Genomic DNA, 23,253 nt, shown 5'->3' with positions numbered 1-23,253 from the left:
ACCCATTACCCAGAGAGGTTGGAAGGTGATATACCTAGAACGTTATATGTTGTTACCAAGTTAGCTCTTATATGCTACGCTAGCTACTGAGGGTATCCTGAATGTATATACATGTGTGTGACTAAAGATCTACCCTTCTTTAAAGAAACAATGTTGCTCCCATAGTCATTGGTTGCTCCTTAATTTTACTTTCTTCTGTCTAAGTTGTCAGTGGATGTGGTTTTTCACTTTTACAATGTGATCTGTAGGCTTTAGCTTCTGTCTTAATCTTTTTAACCTGTTTTCACTGCTGAGTCAGACATCATGGATAACATATATCCTTCAAATGCTAAAACACTGAAACGCTGGAATCGCTTTTTCAAAAAATATATATCTTTCTTCAGCAAGTGCAGTAAATGATAGCGGGCTCCATGCTAACGGAAGACAGCTTCACGGACCGTCACAAAGGGGTGGGCTTAGCAAAGGGTCAATTGACAAAATGCAGACATTCTTCTGTTTTGTTGCAGACAAAAGGATTCAGCAAGTGTCGCACTGAAGATGATGTCACGGCAGTTTCATACAGCATCACTATAGGCAACAGCTGACAATCCTGCCCAAACTGAAGGGTTACTATCTGCAATGGAAAACAAAAAAAAAGAGAAAAGAACTTGATACCCAAAGTGAGTTGAGCTGGGTTGAGTCAAACCATGCAATGGAAATGAGGCATTACACATCATTTTTTTCACATTCCATTGTGCAGATTTCTTGCAGCTCCAGCCAGGCTTTTAGGGGGGTTTATGTAATAGGCTGCATACTGAAAGCTGTAGCTTCCCATTGAGTTGACAGATTTAAGAGTGGTATCAATCTTTTATCTAATTCTTGACAAGTGTATTTCCCAAAACTCTTTCATTGATCTTTTTAACATGACAACTGACACTAAAATGCAAAGAGTTGCTAGTTGCGGTGGGAAGTGTTTAACAGGAACTAGTTAGCTGTAATGGTGTTTGCAGCTGATCTATTGTTAACAGAGTTGCTTCCTGTTATTGTTTGCTTTACATTGATAAACAAGCAACATCACACACATAAATGCATGTACGTGTGCAAACACACATAAAAGTATGATCACATGCTTTAGAATGGAACACACACGCACACAGTCCTGGTTGCTGTCTGTGTGTTTACTAGGTCGTGTAGACATGATCAGTGTCACACCAAGCATGCTAAGTGCTTGTTCACCACTCTCCCATCGTCGTGGTTACCTGCCAAAGGGTGCACATCGTCAAGGCGACGGTTTAAGGGATGAACCAGGATTGGCGTTTCATCAGGTCTGAGATTACATTATGTTTTGCCCTGTCCTTAGTACCAGCTGCATGGGTGGAGTCAGCGGCATCAGGATAATGAAGCTATTGTCAATGAAGCTGCAAATCAGAGATAAATACAAACAGACAACCTGTGGTTATGTAAACTCTGTGGCACGCTGCGGTAAAGCCCCACTCATCTGTCTTCCTGGGCAGGGTTACACTGAGAGCACAAATAAATACTGTGTGACTCATGCTTTGTGTTTATATGTCTGTTTGTGACGTTGTTAGGGTTGGACCAATATTATTTTAATTGTTGATATTTGGAGCAGATACTAATCTTCAATAAAAACTAGACTAGCGTTGTCATTGTTATCCACCTTAGATATGATGGATGTTTTTAATGTATGTAATTAAATTAATTGTAGGCTAGGCGAGTATAATTTTTTTGCAATTCAATGAGACAGTTTGATTGGGCTTCAACACAAGTACCCATTATTACTGAGCTTTATTAATTATTATGATTGTTCGCTGGGGTGATTTAGTGGCCTATGATGATGCACACCATGCCCATGCTATGCACAGGCATGTCTGCCCTCACAAACAGAATAGGACAGGTTAAATGTTGACTATTGCAGTTTTTGTAACATGTTTTGGTATAGACAGGTCAAGTGTTGTGTAACTCATTGCTTTTATCAGTACAAGTATCTGCCTTAAGAAAATGCCCTTTGTTATAAAATGATATGTTAAAAGATAACGCTGACGATGTTCTGTGTTTTGCATTGGGTGACAGGCTCCTTCATTACCACCAACACACACACACACACTGTAGTTTGTTTTGACTCAGTTCCAACATATACTGTCCTATGGCTGGAAATATTTACGAGAGCACCAAATGTGTGTTCATCCACCAATGAAAATATTTCCCAGAAAATTCACCATTTACTCCTGTTTTAGTACAATTTCCTAAAAAAACTGCGATTAGATGCCTGCTTCTCTTTTTGGACGATCCATTTGGCAGGTGTAGTTTAGTAGAAAGAAAATAGTTCTTACATGAAACTGCTCACAACGAGGTCTTTGGATTATCTTCACTAACTGGGTCATAATTTTTGGAAAGAAACATTGCCGTTGGGTTTTACAAATTAATTTTTTAGCGCTTTAAGCACTACAAGCCATGTGCCATCTAGTTCCATTACATTCAAGAGAAGGCAGATATCTCTTCGACTGATATCTCCAACATCCAGCAACTTACACCAAAACAATCTACACTGATAAATAGCACTACAGGTAAGAGGAAAAATATGTGTTTTTGATTTTGGTGTGAACTGTCCCTTTAAGCTTTTATTCCTGGCTAGTGCAGTAGCTTGCTACTTTTATCAAAGCATAGTGTTGCTAGCTTGACTTGATGAAGAGTCTCTTGTGGCTTGACTGGCAAACCTTTTAAAATAGCTTCCCCAACACTGTGAGTGACCCGTTTTAAAAGATTTACGTCTTCAGTAGGAAGGAAGAGACTTAATTGTGCAACATGGGAAGTTGCAAAATTGTGAAACTTGCTTACACTTTATTAGTTTTGGTGTCGAAGAATCATCGCCCTTATCCTTTCACTAATTTTATAAGTGCTTTCTAGGAGCAGTATCCCTCTCCAGAACACAAAGTCACAAGGTACTTCTGCACAAACTGAATCACCCACTTATCTGAAATGAGTCATGGCTCAAACAAAAGAAGAGGCAGAACAATAGAAAGTCTATCCATGGCCTTGAGACAAGTTTCACAGTAAGACATGCTCCACTTCAGTCACCTGTTTCACCGCTGGCAGCCATTCATTATCTATGTAACGCCCTGATCCTCATAAATGACAGGAGCAGATTCCTCTGTGTGGGCATGTATGAGTGTGTATACAGTATCTGTGTGTATATCAGAGGGGGTGGGGGTGACAGGCTGACAGCTACCTGCAGGAAAGTGTCTCAGTATGTGGGTCATGTCCATCAGCCTCTAATCCTCTGTGATGTCGACCTGTTTGAACAGCCAGCAGGTTCTCACCAACATGGTTACGTAAGAGCTGAATGGAGGCCAAGCTAAGACAAACACAGAGGGAGACAGACGGGTAGAGGGAGAGAGAGAGATTGGTTTGCACTTGTCATAGTTAATTTACCTGAGCTCTACAATTAGACAGGAATCTCTTGGCACCTCAGAGTTTTTGTCAGTGAGTGTGTGTATGTGTTGAGAAAAGAAAAAGAGTGTGTGTGTGTTTGTGTGTGGTAATGAGCAGGTGTTTGACTAAAAGTTTGACTAAACACAGTTGGGCAGCTGGAGATTCCCCCATGCTGCTCCAAGACTAACATTAGACACGTACCTCAGGTTAATCGGATGCCACATCTCAGTAAGTGGATGGAAAATAACCAGTGCAGCACCTACTGGCTGTGCTTAACTTTTTCTGTGCCAGCTGCTGAAGAATCTGATGATAGAAATACCATTGCTAGTTCTGTGACTGTGTTAAGGTGAAACAGCATTAGCACTCCTTTTTAATTAATCACGTGCAAGTGTTGAGTGTGATCAAAATGTTGACCTTAAATCAGTTTATCTTTAAGGTGCTGTAGGCAACATTCAGAGCATTAATAAAGCAGCAAAATACTATTTGCTATGTAAAGATAAAGTGGAGTAATGGCATCCTGAGCAGACAATGAAGTCACGCTAGCTCTATGTGTGGTGTAATCTGATTTTTCTCTGTGGTTTGTTTTGGTGAGCTAGTTGGGCCAAGCGTACATTTTAGTGCATATGTGTATCCCACTGACTAGCTCATTGCCACCACTTTGCACTACACTCATGGCAGTTACAGTGAATATCAGGGCAGCATCATCGTGGAATCATATCGCCCACCCTCTGATTCCTTCCTGATTAATACCATTAGTTCTGTCAGCACTCTTGCAGATGTTTAGCACTGTTTATGGAGTTAGCAACGTTAACTTTTAGTTGCCAGCTCAGCCACCTCCATGTAAAGATCTGTGTCCAGACAACCCATATGCCCTGAATTAGCCCCTTCAAAAGTATTCCGTAAGGCGTTTTCCAACAAAACTGTTGTGGAGACTCCCTGAGGAGTTCCCCTGAGCCCTCAACAGCCTTTTTTTCTGTTTGCATTTGCACCATTAATAGAAACAGTGAAGTGATATACTGTGAGCCAGCTGGCGGTTGGTACAAAATCACTTTCAGAGTATGAAGACATTCCTCCAGTTCTAAAGACTATGAATCTGGTACTGACATCTCACTATCTCAAGGAATTAAGTTTATGTTGGGAAATTCTGCAGTGCAAAGTTTACAGCCAATGATCAATGTCAACATTAGAATGCCAAAATGCTCACAGGGAGTTACATGCTAATCTTTAGTAAGATATATAAAATATTACCATGCTTATATTTACTAATTAGAAAAGAACGCAAAGTACATTTGAAAATGCCAATAGTTTTGCAGGTATTTGGTCATAAGCCAAAATATTAGACGAACAAAAGTTTGACCTGATAACAGCGCAAGATGAAACAGTAAAATATCACTAAAGTTGATGTATATGTTTCACTCAAAACCACAAATATGGACTTTGTACTGGATAAGTGAAAGCTCTGACCTGCTGGTGGCACAACGAAAAAAGGCAAGGGATCACCAAAGTCATGATGATTCTTCGTCTGGATTCATTTACAGAATTCCATAGTTGTTGAGATATTTGATTCTGGAGAATCAAATTCAGAGTGGTTTACCAACCACCCAACCAATATTGCTATCTGTAGAGCTAATGCTACCAGCTTTGCAAAATCACTATCAATAGCATTGAGTATTGATCTGTTGTAGAGTTAACCCAGTTGCATCCAGACATCAATCATCAGCCCAACCTTAGAAAACTATTTAGGCCTGACACTCCATTTAAAACGGCTTTAGTCTGCAGGGCTCAAACATCTGACCTTTTCACTCTATAATTATCATATTTTTTTTCTTCTTTCTCCTGTTAGGCAATGTCAGATGTGATATTTGAAAACGACAGCAGTGTTTTCATAAGGGTTAAAACAACATTCCTGGTCTTCATATTCTTCTAGGTTGGCTGATAAGAGTGTTGATACAGTGAGCTTGCCGAGCCATGTTCTCCTCAAAAGTGATTCATCTTTTTGGGCAGAGGTATAATGGATATGATGTGATTCACTATGAGAGTTACACTGTGATTTCATTCATGTCCCACACAGCTCTTTAAACCCAATCCATATGTTTGGCTTCTACAGTGGTTGGCGTGTAGTTACATATTTCAAGTATAAATGTGTGAATGACCTCTGCATCCCTCTGAACCAGAGCAATCACACACAACATCCACTCAAGTACAACTCAAGTAAGAAAACTGACTTTGCAATCTAAGGTAAACCAGACATCCGCCAACTCTAGACTTAGACAAGAACACACACACACACACACACAAACACACACACACACCTGGGAATGACATCATTGTGTACTGAGGCCTGATAAGGTCATTAGTCAACAAAACCAGAAACCTGTTGCATAAGAAAGCCTAGCAGGATCAGGTGATTGACTGGAACAGTAACCTGTGTGTGTATGCACCCACACATAAACACACACAGACACACACACAAAGTGGGCTACAAGTAGTTAATGATTACAGGAGTAATGTGATAGGCTTTGCTTTTGCTCCTGTCGTATCAAGGATAGGTCCACTCCCGCCTGTTTTTCACAAACCGTCATTGTTTTCACTGGCATGCAACATTGGCCACAAACAAAGCCAGTGTGTGTGGTAGGTGTGTTCATGCGAGTTTGTGAGTGTGATAATACGTAGAGTTCAGTGCCAGTTTGCCAGTGTGTATAAGGTGTGAGTTTGAGAGTGGCTGTGCCTTTGAAAGGTGGTGGTGTGTTTATGTGAGTGGCTGAGAGGGTTTTAATGCAGGAACATCCACCACAGGAGCATTGTTCACCAACCCATAAAGGGTTCCAAGGGACAGTTGCTCTCATGTTTTAGATTGCTCTCTTTTTGTAGTAAAGTTGCCTTTTGAAACTTAGGTACAATTAGGGCTGAGTATTGGTTCAAGATATCTTTGAGGTATCAACTGAAGTATCAAAATCTTTCCAATCAAAACATAACTGCATTTGATCATTTTTGTGCTGGGGGTCTGATTCCAGATCATCTCGACTCCCCGCTGAATCAGAAAACCTTCTGTTGATGCTGTCTCCAGAGCCGAACTTCTGGCAAACGGTCAATTTACATCTGCATGGTTATCACGAGCTAACACAGCAGCAGCTAACATCAAACAACAAGCCATTTAACGATTCCAAACCTGACACCGAAACAGCTTAACTGTGTCATGACACTGGTTAATAACTGTTAAGTAACATTAGCCTTGTCATGCTAACATTTAGTCTTGTCACTGTGTGTTTGTGTATTGTGTGTTTGGCAACTACATGCAACTCCATTTGTAATATGGGTTTTAAATGAAGTACTCTATCTGAAGTATTGTCACTTTAAGAGTGCTGGTATCGGTGCTGGTGTCCTATTTTTTTTAAATGATACCAGGCCCCTTAGATGCCTTCCATTTTTTGTCATTATCCCATATGACAGCAGAAAGAAATGTAAAAAAAATAGAACATGTCAAAGCTCACCCACAAATAAAAGTTTGACATTACATTTTTTATTTTTCTCAGATATATCTTCCTCATGACTCCCATCACTAGAAACGTCTGAAATCTGGATTTGATAATGAACAAAGGATGACTCATATAACAGTGTCCCAGTCTGTTACTGTTTTTTTTTTCAGTGTGAAGGTAATAAGTAACTAGTTTAGGCGGAGCAGTGGTGTTTAAAGGAAGACCACGATATAGTACGGTATTGCTTTTATTTGAAAAGCTCTGGCCAAAGGTTTTATCAGTTCAGATAACACTGTACACACTGAAGTTCTCAGAACACAGTGACATCACTAAAAATAGGCCAAATAGGAGAAGACACACAGGTTGTAAGGTGACCATGTATGTTGCAAACAGGCCAAAAGTATAGCTGGATTATCTACAAATGTATATGGATAAAAAAGTTGCTAATAATAACAGTTACAAATTAATCAGTTAACGTTGGGATTTGTTGGCAACCTATCTGATCATCTAACTGCTTATGTTTTGTACAGTCTGACCATTTTTTTTTTTTTTTTTACCCGTGTATAACATCAAAATATCCAAAGTCCTATTTGGATAATCATTATTGATGCATTAATGTGCAAGCAGCACTAATGCTGCAGCTGGTAATGGTGGGGCCAATTTGAACTATATATACTGCCAGGTCGCTTACTCTACAACACATTATCATCATTAGTAGATTATGTTTTGTAATAGTACTCCAAATCTGCAAATTAAGTCATTGCTGCAGCTGTAAAATAAATGTAGTGGAGAAAATGACCATGAAATGGCACCAAGGTACTATATGTTTTATTCCACATCCCGCTGTACACAGTTGAGCACATAACCCAATATCTTTGACAGCTTGTGGACAACAAAAACACCCAAAAGACGACTTTGAAAGCCAAGTTCAGGAACATGAGACGACTGACCGTATTAAGATAATAGGGTTTCTTCCTCATTCCTGTTATCAGACCAACTTAATAACCACAGTGTTCTCCCACACCACTGAACCTTAATAGGAACATACTTGTAGCCGCTCATATTTCATCCCTGTGACAATATCCAAGGTCTCTACTTAGCCAAGAATCTACAAGATAAAACATGGAGCAGACGGCAGTACTTCAAAAGGGACTATTGAAATACAGAATGGGTGTGTATCACAAGGTACATGTATCAACTTGCAGTTGGCTGTGTTTGATTTGTATTATTCAGTTTAATCACATACAATGGTTGTGTCTGTCACAGGGTAGGTGTCGCACAGCCATAAATCAGTAAGAACCTGTGATCTGTATCCACATGTCAAGTGTGTCTTTTTGAAAAACAGCCGTTGGGACTATGAATCATGTTCAACGAGGGATCGCAGATGTCAACAAGAGAGGTCTGCGATTCCTTAAAAAAAAAAAAAAAAATACACTAAAGAAAACAACCCGGGTTGAAGTTTTAATGTTCACCTTGACATCACAACCCTAAAGGGTTAATTAAAGAGGCAGAGCTTCAGTTTGTTTAATGCCCAGGGAAACGGGTGCAGTGACTCAGTTGACTGACAAGCGGCCATTTCTGTCATTCCAGGCATAGCAGAGACAGCAGAGAGGAGCTCTGAGCCTGTGGTGTTTTTCCAAGCTGTAGAAATGAAAACTAGATGGAGAGGTGTAACAGTGAAGGATGGTGGGAGGAGAGGTGTAGCTTGTCATGTAATTATAAATCTTTAAACAGCACCAGCGCAATTATAATCTGAGGGATGTTGAAGTTGCTGAGGTCAGTGATGATATTTTAATGAGAGATTTGCCATTTTGATGGCATTAGGTCACCAAAACAGTCCAAGATCTGCTGCTGTTAATGCTAACTCATTTCACTGGACCAGCAAACACAACTATACCGATCTACCTCAATTATTTAACTGTACAAACACTTGTCCAAACAAAATTATACCAGAAAAGTACACATACACTATTGTATAGTCCCATTTTCTCAGCAGGCATTTTGGCATGTCCTTGCAGAAAACCCCACGTGTACTTAACATAAACGATGGCTAGCTGGCACGGCTAACTTGGACATTCAACAGCAAGTGAATCATAATTATAATTGATTGCACCTTATTATTATTGTTTGCACCTGTGCTTTTGTTGCCATGACAAGTCAAAACATCTGCTGTGAAAAGGCCAGGGCAGAGTTGTCTTAAAGGAGTTGGAGTTTAGCGGTGGCAGCAAGGCTAGTTTAGCAAAGTTAGGCAATTTGTTTAGCAAGTCAACAAATATATGTTAAAGGTCTAGTATGTAGGATTTAGTGGCATCTAGCTGTGAGGTTGCAGAACTGAAACCACTACTATGTACTAAGCGTGTAGGAGAACACAATGGCTGACACAGAAAAGCTTAGACGCAAATGGTCCTTTCCAGAGTCAGTGTTTGATTTGTCTGTTGTGGGCTACTGTAGAAACAATATCTTCCATGGAGGAAGACCTGCTCCATATATAGGTATAAATGGCTCCTTCTAAAGTCAAGAAAACACAACAAGTCTTCGTTTCAGGTGATTAAAATCTAATGACAACATGACTTTGAATATCATATTATATTTCTACCAATAGATGCCCCTAAGTCCTACACACTATCACTACTAGCTAGTCTATGACTAGCCATATAATATTAGCTAGTCAAGATATATTTGGATATATGCTAGTTGGCCATTGGCTGTAGTCTTTGCAGTGTGTATGTGTGCAACCTTTTGACTGAGACACAAGTGATGCAACAGTTGGCTTTCATCGTCGCTAGTCTGTTGATGTCACTTTGATGTGTCTGGACCTTCACAATGCCCCGTAGCTTTTCTAAAATCATTGTAAACCACAACCTCAAATGGCTTTTTGCTTATCCATTCAACATCTGAAATGCATCTACAGCTGCTACAGGATAACCCAGTGTACCATGGAGTGAATACAAGTTAGCTGTTTGCTAATCTATTTTAGACCATGGAGGTCTAAGGTCTACTGCACTTTGTGTCTGATACAACGGCACATGTTTTAATGTTTCACATTTTTTTTAATGTAATTAATGGCCCAAAACACCCTCCTGTTTTAGACGATTTGTATGTTAATATTTATCCAAAGGGTTCCACTGGCATTTTGCTTACAAGTGAAAATACACCACCAGATGTCTGACCAAAGGTTTTGTGTAATCTGGCCCAGCATATTAGCAAACCAATTATGACCATAAAACCTAACCATTTAGAGTCAATAACTACATGACAAGGTTAGAGATATAGTTCACACGTCTCAGTATGTCCACCTTGAATACCTGAACACCTGACAGGCCCCTCCACATGGTCTACAGTGTATCCCTCCAGAGTGGACATATGCACATGTTGAAAATAACAGTGATATGTTTGTTTCCCAGGCAAGTGCAATGAGTGTGTGAAATGCAGGTCAGGTGAGTCATCTTCTTCTCTGACAGTGCTGTCTGTTTTTTCACACTTGAATGGAAAAATACACTTGTGTGTGTTCGAGTGAAGACACACACGGGCTGATTCATGCGCTTTTATGACTGCCCTGACAGCAGGGCACAAAGCTGTGCTGAAAGGCCCAAGGACATGCAGGAGTGTACATGCTGACACACAAACGCGCTTTCACACACACACACACACACACACACACACACACAGAACTATATTTTCGCTCAAAAAATTTCTCACAGTCACAGAATTGATAGTATCACAAGTATCTTTCTACGCTTGGTTTCTCACACACATAGGCACAAACACACAATTTCTCACTAAGTTCCTCACTATAACACACACACACACACACACACACACACACACACACAGACACATGTACACTGGCTGAATTGCTAGTGCTATAAAAAGACAGCCGTGTTTAACCTGTCCTTGAAACTGAACAGACAGCCAAACACACACACACACACACACACACACACACACACACACACACACACACACACACACACACACACACACACACACAGTGTCACAACTCGGTTCCTACACACAGTCTATATTACATACTGCAATGTTTATGTTTAGAAATGACAGCTCTGTCTGGCTCAGCCTCATATCCATGTGGTGGGGATGTAAAGTGCCACTGTGTCTACTAAAATGACCACTCAGGCGTAAACCATACACACACGCAAGGTTTCGCTCACTTCCTAAAATCCCAAATAAAGTCGAGCGTTTTCACTTCTCAGTGTGTATTTGTGTACAGCACTATCTGGGTTAGAGTTGATCCTCTCAAATGGCCATCATCAGTTCAACCATCAAACCACAACCTGCACACACACACACAAGTTGGATGGTTGGCATGCTGTGTGTGTGTGTGTGAGTGTGTGTGTGTGTGTGTGCGTGCATGCGCCACCCATCTGGTTTCTCCACCATGAAACCTTTTGCTATTTCCAGAGCAGAGCTGCACTTTTACTCAGCTCTGTCCTTTTGCTGTTGTTTAGTTAGCTGCTTTGTGTCTGTTGCTCACTCGCACTCTCACACATACACACACACACACACACACACACACACACACACACACATATATACCAATACATCAAATCACATCAGGGACCTGCAAAGCCACTCCACACAAAAACATGCAGCCAGAAAACACGAAGTCGTGACCCTACAACACACACACACTGATGTAGGAGTGCTGCTCAGCTGAAGTGTGTCGTCCTCCCCTCGTGTGCCACACTCCTCTGTTTCTCTCGTTTACCTCCTCAGTATTCCCTTTATCTGTCCATTCTGTTCTTGTCATCTTCTCCCTCCTCCTCCTCCTCTCAACCTCCCAGTGATGTTTTGACCCTTAACATGCCGTTCACCCTCACTGGTTTCACTGGTGGCATTCCAATCATGGCTGCTGTCTGATGTCTGGATGTAAACACAGGTCACTGGGCAGTTTTATTACTACGGAATTTATTTATTTATTTATTTATTTATTTTTATTTCTTGTTTAGTAGAGTTTTTTTTTAGATCTCCTTCAAGAGCAGCTGAAGTTAACTCATTTTTTGTGGAAAACAATACTCATTTGTCAAGAATTTAAAGGAATAGTTCAGTGAATTACACTGTCTTGCCAATATTTAGATGAGAAGAATAGGGGAGACCTGGGTCGGTTGGGACAGTGCCTTTATAGCAAGTTATTTAACTCTTTCTTTAACTCTCAAGTTGACTTTTTTTGCAAAATAAAATTAACTCAACAGCCTGCATAAACCTGTAAGCTACATGTAGTCTACGGTAACCACATTGAGCTGATAGGTGCCAATGAAATGAAGACTCAAAAGACAGAAAAATGTCATATCTCCGAAATGTATTGAAGTATAATAATTTTACAAATGTTTTCTTTCTTTCAAAGAAATCGGTGCAGTTGACATTGTAAATAGAAGGTGTTCAATTTATTCTTTTAGCCCAGATCAAGGTGTCCCAACTGTCCTGAGGAGGCACAGTTTGGGGAAAGTGCACTCCTTGTGCTTTTAACAAAATTGTGCCTTTCACTTTGGGTAAAGCTTGATAAACTTGATCAACTTTTAGTTGACACCTGTATCTGTTCAGGGATCAAATTTTTTTCATTACTCTTGGTCTTTGAGGAATGGAAGGTTATTTTGTTTTGTCCCCGCTGACCCTGCTTTCCTCTACCACTCACTAATCTGTAAATATGAAGCCACTGCCAGCAGCTGGTTAGCAAAGCTTAGTATGAACAGAGGAGCAGGGGGAAACTGTTAGCCTGTGATATTAAACTCGTCGAAGCGGTTACAAAGATTAGGAAAAGACTGGAGGCGTGACAAAGTGGTTTCTTGACAGTATTGGCTTTGTTTAAATCTCCTCTCTTCCTACTGTTATGTGCAGCTGGAATGTTTTTGTCTGCACAGCTCAGTGTTAGCAGCCACTACCCTCATGCCCTTTACTTTATACACACACTTATCTCTGAACAAGTTAAAGGAAAAATCTAATAAAAAAAAAAAACGTAGTGTGCCATTTTGTCATGATGCCATACATTTAAATCTTAACCACCACCACCACATACATTGTGGTCGTATCTGATAGCTATGATCTTTACAAGAATGGTTTCAACTGTGTCCATCCAGAACATTCTGTATCTATAAATGACATTAGCCATCAGATCTTTAAAGTAAACATTTGCACTTAGTGCTTTACTGAGCCAAGCTGGATCTTACTGCATTCCTTTGTGTGTAAATGTACCTGTAGGCCTAACTGTGTTTACGTGTGTGTCTGCATGTACATGTGGTTGCATGAACATGTCCACCGCCATGGTGAAGGTCACAGAGATTATCAGGAGGGTTGCGTGTGGGAGTGTGAGTCAAAGCGTGTGTGTGTGTGTCTGCATGTACTGTATGTTGTGCATGCATGTGAGTGTATGCATGTTATAGGTTGGTGCATATTAGTTTATGTCTGATTTGTGTTCTTCTGTGCAAGCATTTATGGACGACAACTGTGTGTGTGTGTGTGTGTGTGTGTGTGTGTGTGTGTGTATGTGTGTGTTTGAGCGCGTTGGATTCCAGCAGGCTGTAGATCATTTGCAGTTATGACAGGTCAATCTTCAATCCAGATGGCCTCCCAGACTCCTGGGCTGCATTCCAAACAGAAACAGACTTTCCTACAATGTCACCTCATTCAGAAACTACATGTACACTAAGCGCAAGTATACCAGTCAGTCACACAATGTTTAAATCCCATACTTACCAATTAACACTTCCAGATTAAGACCAAATGTGTAGTGAACAAGGAATTGTTAGGCTGCAAGATTTTGAAATGGAATGGTGCCATACTCACTGACACACTTCACAATCAACAGCTATCACACAGAGAGCCATAAAGTAATAAAAAAAAACACAGGGGAGGTTTATTACCATCAATGTGGATTTCATCACTTGAGCACAGACGGTAAACACACACACACACACACACACACACACACACTTAAATGCAGCATGGATGACAGGCTGAGTTTAGCTTTTCTAAGAGACACTATCTCGTCTTTCAAACAGCAACTATCTCTGCTGTGATAGCCTCAACAGGCCAGCACAATATGCATATATGAGTGTGTGTTGCTGCCCATGTCGGGCTGTTAAGTGTTCACTATGGTGGACGTCCTTGGCCACAATGGCCTACTTTGCTATAATTAGCATATTTCTTATCATACAGTGTGCTCTCTGAGGGCAGAGGGGAAGGAGTCAGAGATATACATGCAGGATAAAACTCTGAAAGTGAGATAATAGAGCAACCTTCAGTAAAGAAATGGTCTTTCTTTCTCTCACCGAAAACACTGGAGCATGATGAATGAAAGTGGAATGAATGGAAATATGGAAAGAGTAGAGCCCTGAGAACGATTTCAACTGGACCTCAGATCTAAATCGAATACAAATGTCAGGTTTTGGCTCGTCTGTCTCCTCTCATGAGTCAGGGGTGATGCTCTCAACATCTGTCATCGTCCTCATCCTCATTTCTCTTTTCTCTCTTTCTCTCTGTCTTTTTCCATCCTTCAGTGACTCCGGGACAATTGTGGATGACAGCATGCGATGACAGCTCGCTTAAAGGAGTACACGACTTGTGACAAGGAGTCTATAAGAAGATGTAGTACCTCTCCGTGTGCAGTATCGATTTACTTAGTTTTCTATGAACAAGCACCAAAAAATGTGAAAATCTGTAACCATAAATACTGAAGAATGGGATGAAAAAATGGCCAAAAAGACAAAACAACTAGATTTTTACCATGAAGTGCAACTGAAAACGGATAAAAACTTTGTCATGCTTAGAGTGTCATGAATGTGCACAGTGCATTTGTGGGTGCAAGTGTTCCTTTTTACCATTCTTCCTCATAACAGGATATGACAGATATGGAAAGACTGTTGGCCGTCTCACTGGCCGGGTTGCCCCTACACACACACACACACACACACACAACATGGCACACACACCCAGGTCAATCAGGCTGCCACTAAAATCAGATGTCCACCTTTTCCATGTAAATGTCACTTCACATCTGTTTTTTTTTCCCAGGAAATAAACCCTCATCTCCTCACAGAACATTTCTCATCACACAGCCTTCCCAGTAAACGTGGAAATGACTGTGACTTTTACAACGCCTAACAACCTTCAGTGAAACATAAACATGACAGGCAGGACAATGGTTAATATACATTCAGGTCCAGAGGGCAGGATACCTCAGATAACAATAGCACAGATGGGGATGCTACATGAACGACAAGTTTATTGGTTTGCAGTTATCGGCATTTTTATTAAAGGTCGGAACAGCCATCATTTGTGTCTGATATGATGGAGGTTCCTTCCTCCTTTTGATTAGATATCACACAAGAATGCAACTATGCTTTTAATGTTTGACAAGAAAACAAATTTCAGGCAAAATGATTTCAGTGCTACATAGTTTGATTCTTGGGCAGAAGCCCCTGGTGACCACAGTTTTTTTGCATTGTATCAGTGGGTAAACGGTTAAGTTTCCGCAACAACACTACTAAGTTAGGTTTGAGCAAAGATCCAAGTTGACTCTTAGTTTCACACATGACACAAACACCAGTCTGCTGGGTCGAAGTCCTGTGCTTGTTGGACCCACCCGCCCTAAGTGGACTTCCTTGCTCTTTATAATACATCCTTTGCTCTGACTGTCTAGGAATGATGCAGATGGGTTGGGGGTTTGTTGAAAGCCCTATGCCTCTCATACAGACACAAAAGGGTGCATTGTGCATCCATGTCAGTTGCTGCTGGCCACTGACCAAGTGGTGTGGTTTTGACGCCCTGTAGGGGAAACCAAGCTGTTTCGGGGTAGTGTGGGAGGATTTTACCCAACAATCGGTGAAGACTGCAGTTAACCTGTGTTATAAATTGTTCCTAGCTGTGAATATGTGTCACCATTCATGCAAAGGGACCCTTACATGATGATTGCAAAAGATGAGAAGTTGTTTGAACATGTTACAAAAAGAAACGGATAAAAACCACTAACTTGGTTGACATGTCCTCATTCATAAACAGAAAAATAGGTCATTTGTCAGCGCAACTTTGTTTTCAAACACAAGCAGTCAAATAATCAGATCGTCAGCTGTATACATCAGGCCAGCTTCCTGGTTTAGCATTGACCTACTATACTTATCATTGTTGGGTTTTTGGCAATGAGCAATGATGATGTTTTAGAGGCTTTCCAACCAAAATTTTGCTTAATCACTTAGTTATTGCCATCTTTATTATTGTCATTGTTAAAATAATAATTCACTCCCTAAATCATCTGTTTATCAATCAACTTGTGTTATGTTGAAATCATGAAGAATACTTTGGTTTTCTAAAATGCCTCCACGGTGAGAGGAGAATCCAAAAAACTTCATGAACTGAAGTCATAGGAGGTCATGTTTCACAACAGCAAAACCATATCAGAAGATCTGTTCAGGCTGTTCTGCTCAGGACTTCTGAGACACATGCATTTATACTAAAACTGTACTATTTAATATATGTCTGTATAAACAGTGCAGATACATTTCTATTCCATGTGTGAGACTGTTTAGGCTAAAGTGTTTTAAATATGTTTTAAACGTTTTAGCAAATTGCATGTGTTTGGGAAGTATCAAGTATATGACTGTATCAAAGAAACTTGAATTATACTGTACAAGTTGTGTGAGAGTTTGTAAATGGATGTTTTGTTATTGTTAAATGCGATCCCCTATGATTTCAATTCAAGAGTGTTTGCTTTTTGTGAGATTTTTCCTTCGCCATGGAGGCAAAGTTTTCTTCCTTAATCCAACATAATACATGGTGAATAACTGACATACTAATGATCGCTTGGGAGATGAAGTATTTCTTTAAAGCAGCATTAACTGATTTGGCTGCTTATAAATAGTAAAGCAAACTGCTAACAGTCATCCTGACAAATTAGCGGATAAAAAGTTGATATGGTGAATGCTCTAGCAAACAGTAGCTTATTTACATATCCAGCAGACATGGAGCATCATTAGAAGTTATTGGGAGTCATGTTTCTGGCCACCTGTCCAATATTCACTCTTCTTTTAGCTCTGTTTTGGTCTCCACCAACTCCTGAGGGAAATATCTGGCTCTTCAGCTGCTAAATGCTCTATGCACTATGTTCACCAGCTAGTCGCTAAGTTTGTCTGTGTGCCGTTTGATGCCGAGCAGGCAGTGTCCATGGGGTTTATCATAGCTTTTTCACTGAAACAGCTGCCCATCCTAAAAAATGCAGTCTGGTGAGACTGTAACAAAACATTAAGGTTGCAGGCCATAAAACCAAAACAACGAGCTGAAAGATGCTAAAAGACACTAAAATACTCCAAAGAGCTAAGGGGAACTGCAGAATCAGATGGTAATTCTCTGTAGGTTTTTCACTATGAGTGACACAATTCACATTACGTAAGGTCATTTAAATCTTTGTTATTATAAGAATGATGGTCAGCTCTAAATTTAAAGATATTTAACACCAGTGCTAAAGGCGTATATTTAACCCACGGGACTGACCATGATGGGGACAGAAGGGGAGCAGGCAGGGACGTTTGTGTCCCGGCCTGCCCGGACAGCCCCCAACAGGACCATGAAACAACACAAGCCTGTCAGCACCTTCGACTGTCCACATCACAGCCAGGACACTGCTGTCAGCAGGACGCTATACACACTGACGCACACACACACTCATTCACATACCACTGCCAAACACACACACCCACACAGAGAGAGGCAGATACCCCCCACCTACACACACATACACCCGTACACACACAGCAACTGAATGTTTGGTTAGCCTGTTTGTGCCTGTCAGTCACCTTTACACTATCCAACGCAACACTACACACACTAACATGGTTGGAGTCGGTCAAGTCTGGGTAACAAACAGGCGTGAATTGTCCTTTTCCAGTGATGTCACTTCTTCTCTTTCCTTCTGTCTTTATCTCTTTTTCCTTCAGTGAATTCTCTCTTTCCATCTGTCCTTTTTCTGACAAGCACTTAGATGATCAGGTTCCTCCAAATCTACAATATGCACCTTTTTTAATAAACACGACCTGCTCACTTTTTCCAGACGACTTTATTCCATCAGCGTCCCTCCTGCCCCCACACTCTGTCCTTATCCATTCCTCATACATACATCTCTCCAGCACTTCCATATTAACTACTGTGTGCTCCTCCTGCAGCCAGGTCCTGCAGTGGCAACAGACCACAGATGGTGCTGAATACTGGATGGAGTGGCAGTATTGCATCATGGAGGCTGGCAGGGACGAGGTTAGCTCAGGTGAGGTTTGCTCTCCGTGACCCTTTTTGGCAGACTTTTCACATTTCTGACTGCTGATGATGTAGGTTTTACAGGTAACTCTGGTTTATTATCACCTGGACTTTATTTTTCCGCCTTCGTGCTTATCAGTTATGATGACATCATACGTGCCAAAGTGATTGCTGAAATCTGGGAGCATAGAATCCTCCAACAAAGCTTGACACAAGGAAAAAAAGGGTTGTAAACAAACAACCATTTAGCTAGATTGTCTACACCACTTTACATGGAGGTTAAACAGTGAGTGAGAACATCCAAAATATCAGTAATAATCCCTCATTGCAACTACGGTAAGTACAGTAGGTCAAAGTTGAATCAGAAAGTCAAGACTCTGTCACACCATTCTGATACTTAAACATGATCCCGTAAAAATGCTTAAATGCAACAAACCAGCAAGAAATTTTATTTCATTTTCTTCTATGAATTTTTGTGTTGCCACTCGCCAAAACAAAATAACTAACAGAAGAAAACTTGAGCCATCTGCATTGCTAATCATGTCAGTGCCTTTTTTACATAACAATATCACACTTCGTGTGATATTAATTAATAAGCTATAAAATCTATGAATTAAGTCCTAGGTACGGCAGATTTTAATTTGAAGGTACAACTTTAACATTCTGGTGTTATGGTTCGTTTTATTATGCTCCTTGAGGTGTGATTCTCTCCATATTCTTTTGGAAGTTCATATGGTTTTAATTTGAATTTGTATACTTTCCTATCAAAGGACATGTTCTGTGTTTTAGCAAAAAATTAGCATTTGTTTTTTTTTTTCATAAGGTATGCGTGTTGCACATCCATGGGCTTTACTTCATCTTTTCTTTTGTGGATTTCTCCTTCAACACAACATTTTGACCCATTACATGTGGGCTTAAACGTATATTTAAAGGTTCTGTGTGTGACATTTAGAGCATTAATAGAGCAGCAAAACACTATTTGCTATGTAGAGATACGATGGTGTAATGTGTTCTTGAGCAAAGAATGAAGTCAAGCTGCCTCTGTGTTGTAATCCTAGCTTCTTTGTGGTTTGTTGTCATGAGCTGCTCTGGTTGCACATGCTTGATAGTTCATGTGCATAAATTATTGGCTCACTCATTGCCGTCACTTTGCACTGCGCTCATACACTAAGACTGGAGCGGCAGGGGTGTGGTGCGGCACCCACCCTTCAATTCCCCCCTAATTAACACTGTTAGCTCTGTCAACACTGTCGGTGTTGCTTAGTATTGTTGATGGAGTTAGTAGTTAGCTACTAGCTGCCAGCTCAGCCACCGCCATGTTGACAACCATGTGCAGACAACTTATATGCTCTGAATTTTGCATAGAGGCCCTTTAATGTTATGTGATGATGTGGTAATGTGACGACGTGACCAGGCCCACATGGAATTTGCACCCACAGAATTCCAATGACATCTCAGATTTTCCGCCAATTTGCAAAAGAAAAGTGTAATCTTCAATGAACATTGTTTATCACATTGCAAGCAGGAAACAAAACTTTTCACTGTCGCTCACAGCTGAAAATTGTAAAACAAAAAAAACCCCAGCACATTCCATTTGGCTCTGCATATGACATTACATATGTATATGACCTAAAATATTTCAACACTGACTTTTGGTTTTACACAGGACACGAATCCCAGTCTCCTGGTCAATGTCCTGTATCTGTTTGACCCCTCCATCACCCCAACCTCCTCCTTTCATGAACTTTCTCACTCTTTGTACTACGTTACCCAACTTCTTCCTTTGTTCCTGTCATATGAGGGAGGACAGCCTGCAGCACATACACCACGTGCTCATAGCCTCCAGGCTCATGATTACATGGGTTATATATGATTTACAGTGCATTACTTTTCATAGGTTTAACAGACATGTGAACAGCCTGTAATGTAACATGGCCTTGATGAGTTTCACTTCATCAGGCCATATGCTGCATTTGAATGTGTGTTTCTTTAGAGTTTACAGTTTTGAGACATGTGGAAGCTGACACTGCAAAGGTTGTCGGTTATATTTCAACTAAAACTGCTGTATGCACTTGTGAGTACACAAGGCTGCTAAACTGCAAAGATACCACAAGAGCTTAGGCAGGGCTTAAATTACTGCTCGATCATTTATTTTCTCAGTTAAAAGGTAAACTAGGCCCTCATTTCCTCACATATCAGCCCTGGACTCTGACACCTTTCACAGCTAACTTAAGCTCTACTGTACCAGCCTGGGTCATCTAATCACATTGTAGGTTCAGAAGCAAGCTGCCAGGTCATAATAACTCAGCTTGCTGGCTGGGAGTTTACCAGGGTGAATAACTCTTATATAAGTCAGAGTGTTACTTATTATTAAGCGGGACTACATTGATTGATGGGTAAAAATGAGTCTCCTCGATAGCACTATATATTTGTCTGATAACTACTTCTTTACTGGCACCGCTCTTATCAGCTGGCCTACATACTGGACTGAGAGACATCTGGATTAGTGTGCATCCATGTGCTCCTTGCAAACAGCACTAAAAACTAAGACAATGTCTTATAATGATGAATCTCCAGTGTCTTGAAACAACACAAAAACATTTTCCAAACCTTTTTCTGCAAAACCGCAGGACGTGCCTGGGTGCACATTCACAAACAATTAAGAATGAGTAAAACTTTCCCAATACACACACACAAAGCGTTACATGAAGCATGAAGGCCTGTTTGTCCGCAGGGATGGCTCATAAAATGAGTCAGGCATGACTGGGAGGCCTTAGACGAGGAAGCAATCACATCAGGGAGGATAGAGTTTCCATAAATAGGCCGCAGATCAGGTATGCAGCATCAGATTTAAGAAAGATGTAATATTAGACACAGACAGACAGGCAGGTAGACGGCCAGATAGACAGCTGCCCACCATATTAAATAGCATTATTGTCTCATAACCTTTTAATCCCCCGAGGCCAGAGTTGTTCCTCACACTGCATTATGGGTTATGACTGGTCTGACCACGACCAGATACAGTTATCTAACTTTTATTCCACTCCCCCCAGGCTTTCTGTCCCGATCGAGCGTCTGTAGCCACAGACAGGAGCACAGTACGAGGAAATAAAGGAAATATGGAAGGAGCATTATATGAAATGTGCCTCACTCACACACACATGCACAGAAACTGCAAGGTGATAGCCAGCAACATCTGCACATACTTCTGTGCTTTGTAACACACAGAAATCTGTTACTTTGTGAAGTTTGTCACATGGGATCTTTTTATCGAGTGAAGCAGCTGCTGGTCCCAAGTTCGAAAAAAGTATACTGAAGTACAGTTAATTTAGGTATTCTTAGTATACTTTCATGAGCACATGGTTAATGTAAAACAGATATTTTTGATTACCTAATGATGTACTTAAAGGTCCAGTGTGTAGGATTTGGGGGGATATACGGGCAGAGATGGAATAAGCATGTTGTTTTTAGTGTGTAATCACCTGCAACTAAGAATCATGGGGTTTTTGTTACCTTAGAATGAGCCATTTATATCTACACAGGGACTCTCTTTCAGAGTCCACCAGGTTGCACCAACATGTTTCTACAGTAGCCCAGAACGGACAAACTATATACTGGCTGTAGATAGGGCCATTCCTATTTTGCCGTTTTTGCGTCAGCCACAGTACTTAGACACCCCTCCATGGAAAAACACAGATTTGTTACATGAAACAGATTTATTCAGTGTTTTTAGCGGTTTAAATCACCTGGTAAATTTGTTTCCTCTGCAGATAAGTTGGCTCCTGGTAAATGAACACTGACGGAATTCTAGATACCACTACATCACCCTAAATTTTACACACCATTCCTTTAATATACTAATCCTATATCATTAGTGCTACTAAAGACATACTGAAATATAATTAAGTGTACTTTACTGTATTTTGAGACACCATTAAGATGCACTTAAAGATGCTCAAGTACATATTTTATTACAAAAGCTGTACTTTTAAAAATGTATCTTCTCCTACTTAAACTATGTATTTTAATTCAATTTTATAGATAAATAAACTATAGATAATTTAAATAGTTATAGATAATTAAAATATATTTGAAATATAATTTTAATTTATAATGACTTTCAAGTACTCTTAAAATATATATGAAACTTCCAGTTTAAATTAAGTTTGATTAAAGTTTTTTTTTTTTTTTTAAGTAGCCTTAAGCATTATTGGAAAAGGTTGTACTTCTGTATATTTAAGTACATCTTAATAATGTCTCAGCCGGGTCCACTTGATTGTATTTAATAGCACTAATCCTATACCATTAGCATACTAAGTTCATTGTTGGTACTTAAGAAATAGCACATTTTTAGTATATTGCTAATAAGTTCATTAAGTAGCCTATACTTAGATTAAGTCTAGTTCATTCTAGTTCACTTTTTTCCAGCAGTTGGAAAACCTGAGTCAGCTCAAAGTGTATTACTCCATCACCAACCTGAGAGCCATATTACGTGACGAGCTGGTGACACTACATGCAGTCATCTTGTGTCAATGTGTTGGTCTTATCTTCATTGTATGAGCAATATAGAGTTTACTCATCTTCAGTCCTCCTTATTTGTCTGCTGATACAGTTTTTCCATTAACATCTGTAATCTTCATTCAAGTTTACCTCATCTTATTTTAATAGAACTGAACTGTATGCAAGTGTACGAACAAGTGGCATTAACAATGTAAAAATACTGTAGAAGAATTAGTCATAAAACATGCTTAAAAGTATCACAAGTAAAAGAAGTCATTATGTAGAAATACCTCTGTCAGAATGTGTATCTTTATTTGTCATAATACTACTGGATTCTTTTTTTACTGATTTAAGTGTAAGCAGAATTTTAACCCAATAGATGATGATGGTGTAGCTAATTTTAATGAGTTTATATACATCTGGGAAAAAAGTGGCACATCCTGATGAATCCGCTCCATAAGCACACAGAAAACAGAGGAAAAAGGAAAGAAAATGAAGAAGCATTACAGAAGAATTAGGATTTCCCAGTGATCTTCAATTAGGTTGTTATGTTGCTAAAACTAACGTTAGTGTAGCTTGTACATTGACTTGGATG

General features: G+C 40.0%; 1 protein-coding gene across 1 annotated transcript in view; it reads right to left on the bottom strand.

Annotated features, from left to right (window-relative positions):
* Positions 1 to 17,384: 17,384 nt before the first annotated feature.
* Positions 17,385 to 23,253, bottom strand: part of epcam (epithelial cell adhesion molecule) — a 215,520-nt gene continuing 209,651 nt past the window's right edge. The window contains exon 7 of the mRNA XM_049601079.1: positions 17,385 to 17,505. Coding sequence (XP_049457036.1) covers positions 17,385 to 17,505 — 121 coding nt within the window. The remainder of the gene's footprint in view (positions 17,506 to 23,253) is intronic.

Source organism: Epinephelus fuscoguttatus, linkage group LG16 (genome assembly GCF_011397635.1).
Source record: "Epinephelus fuscoguttatus linkage group LG16, E.fuscoguttatus.final_Chr_v1".
Taxonomy (NCBI): Eukaryota; Metazoa; Chordata; class Actinopteri; order Perciformes; family Serranidae; genus Epinephelus; species Epinephelus fuscoguttatus.
This window is presented reverse-complemented; position numbering and strand designations above follow the sequence as displayed.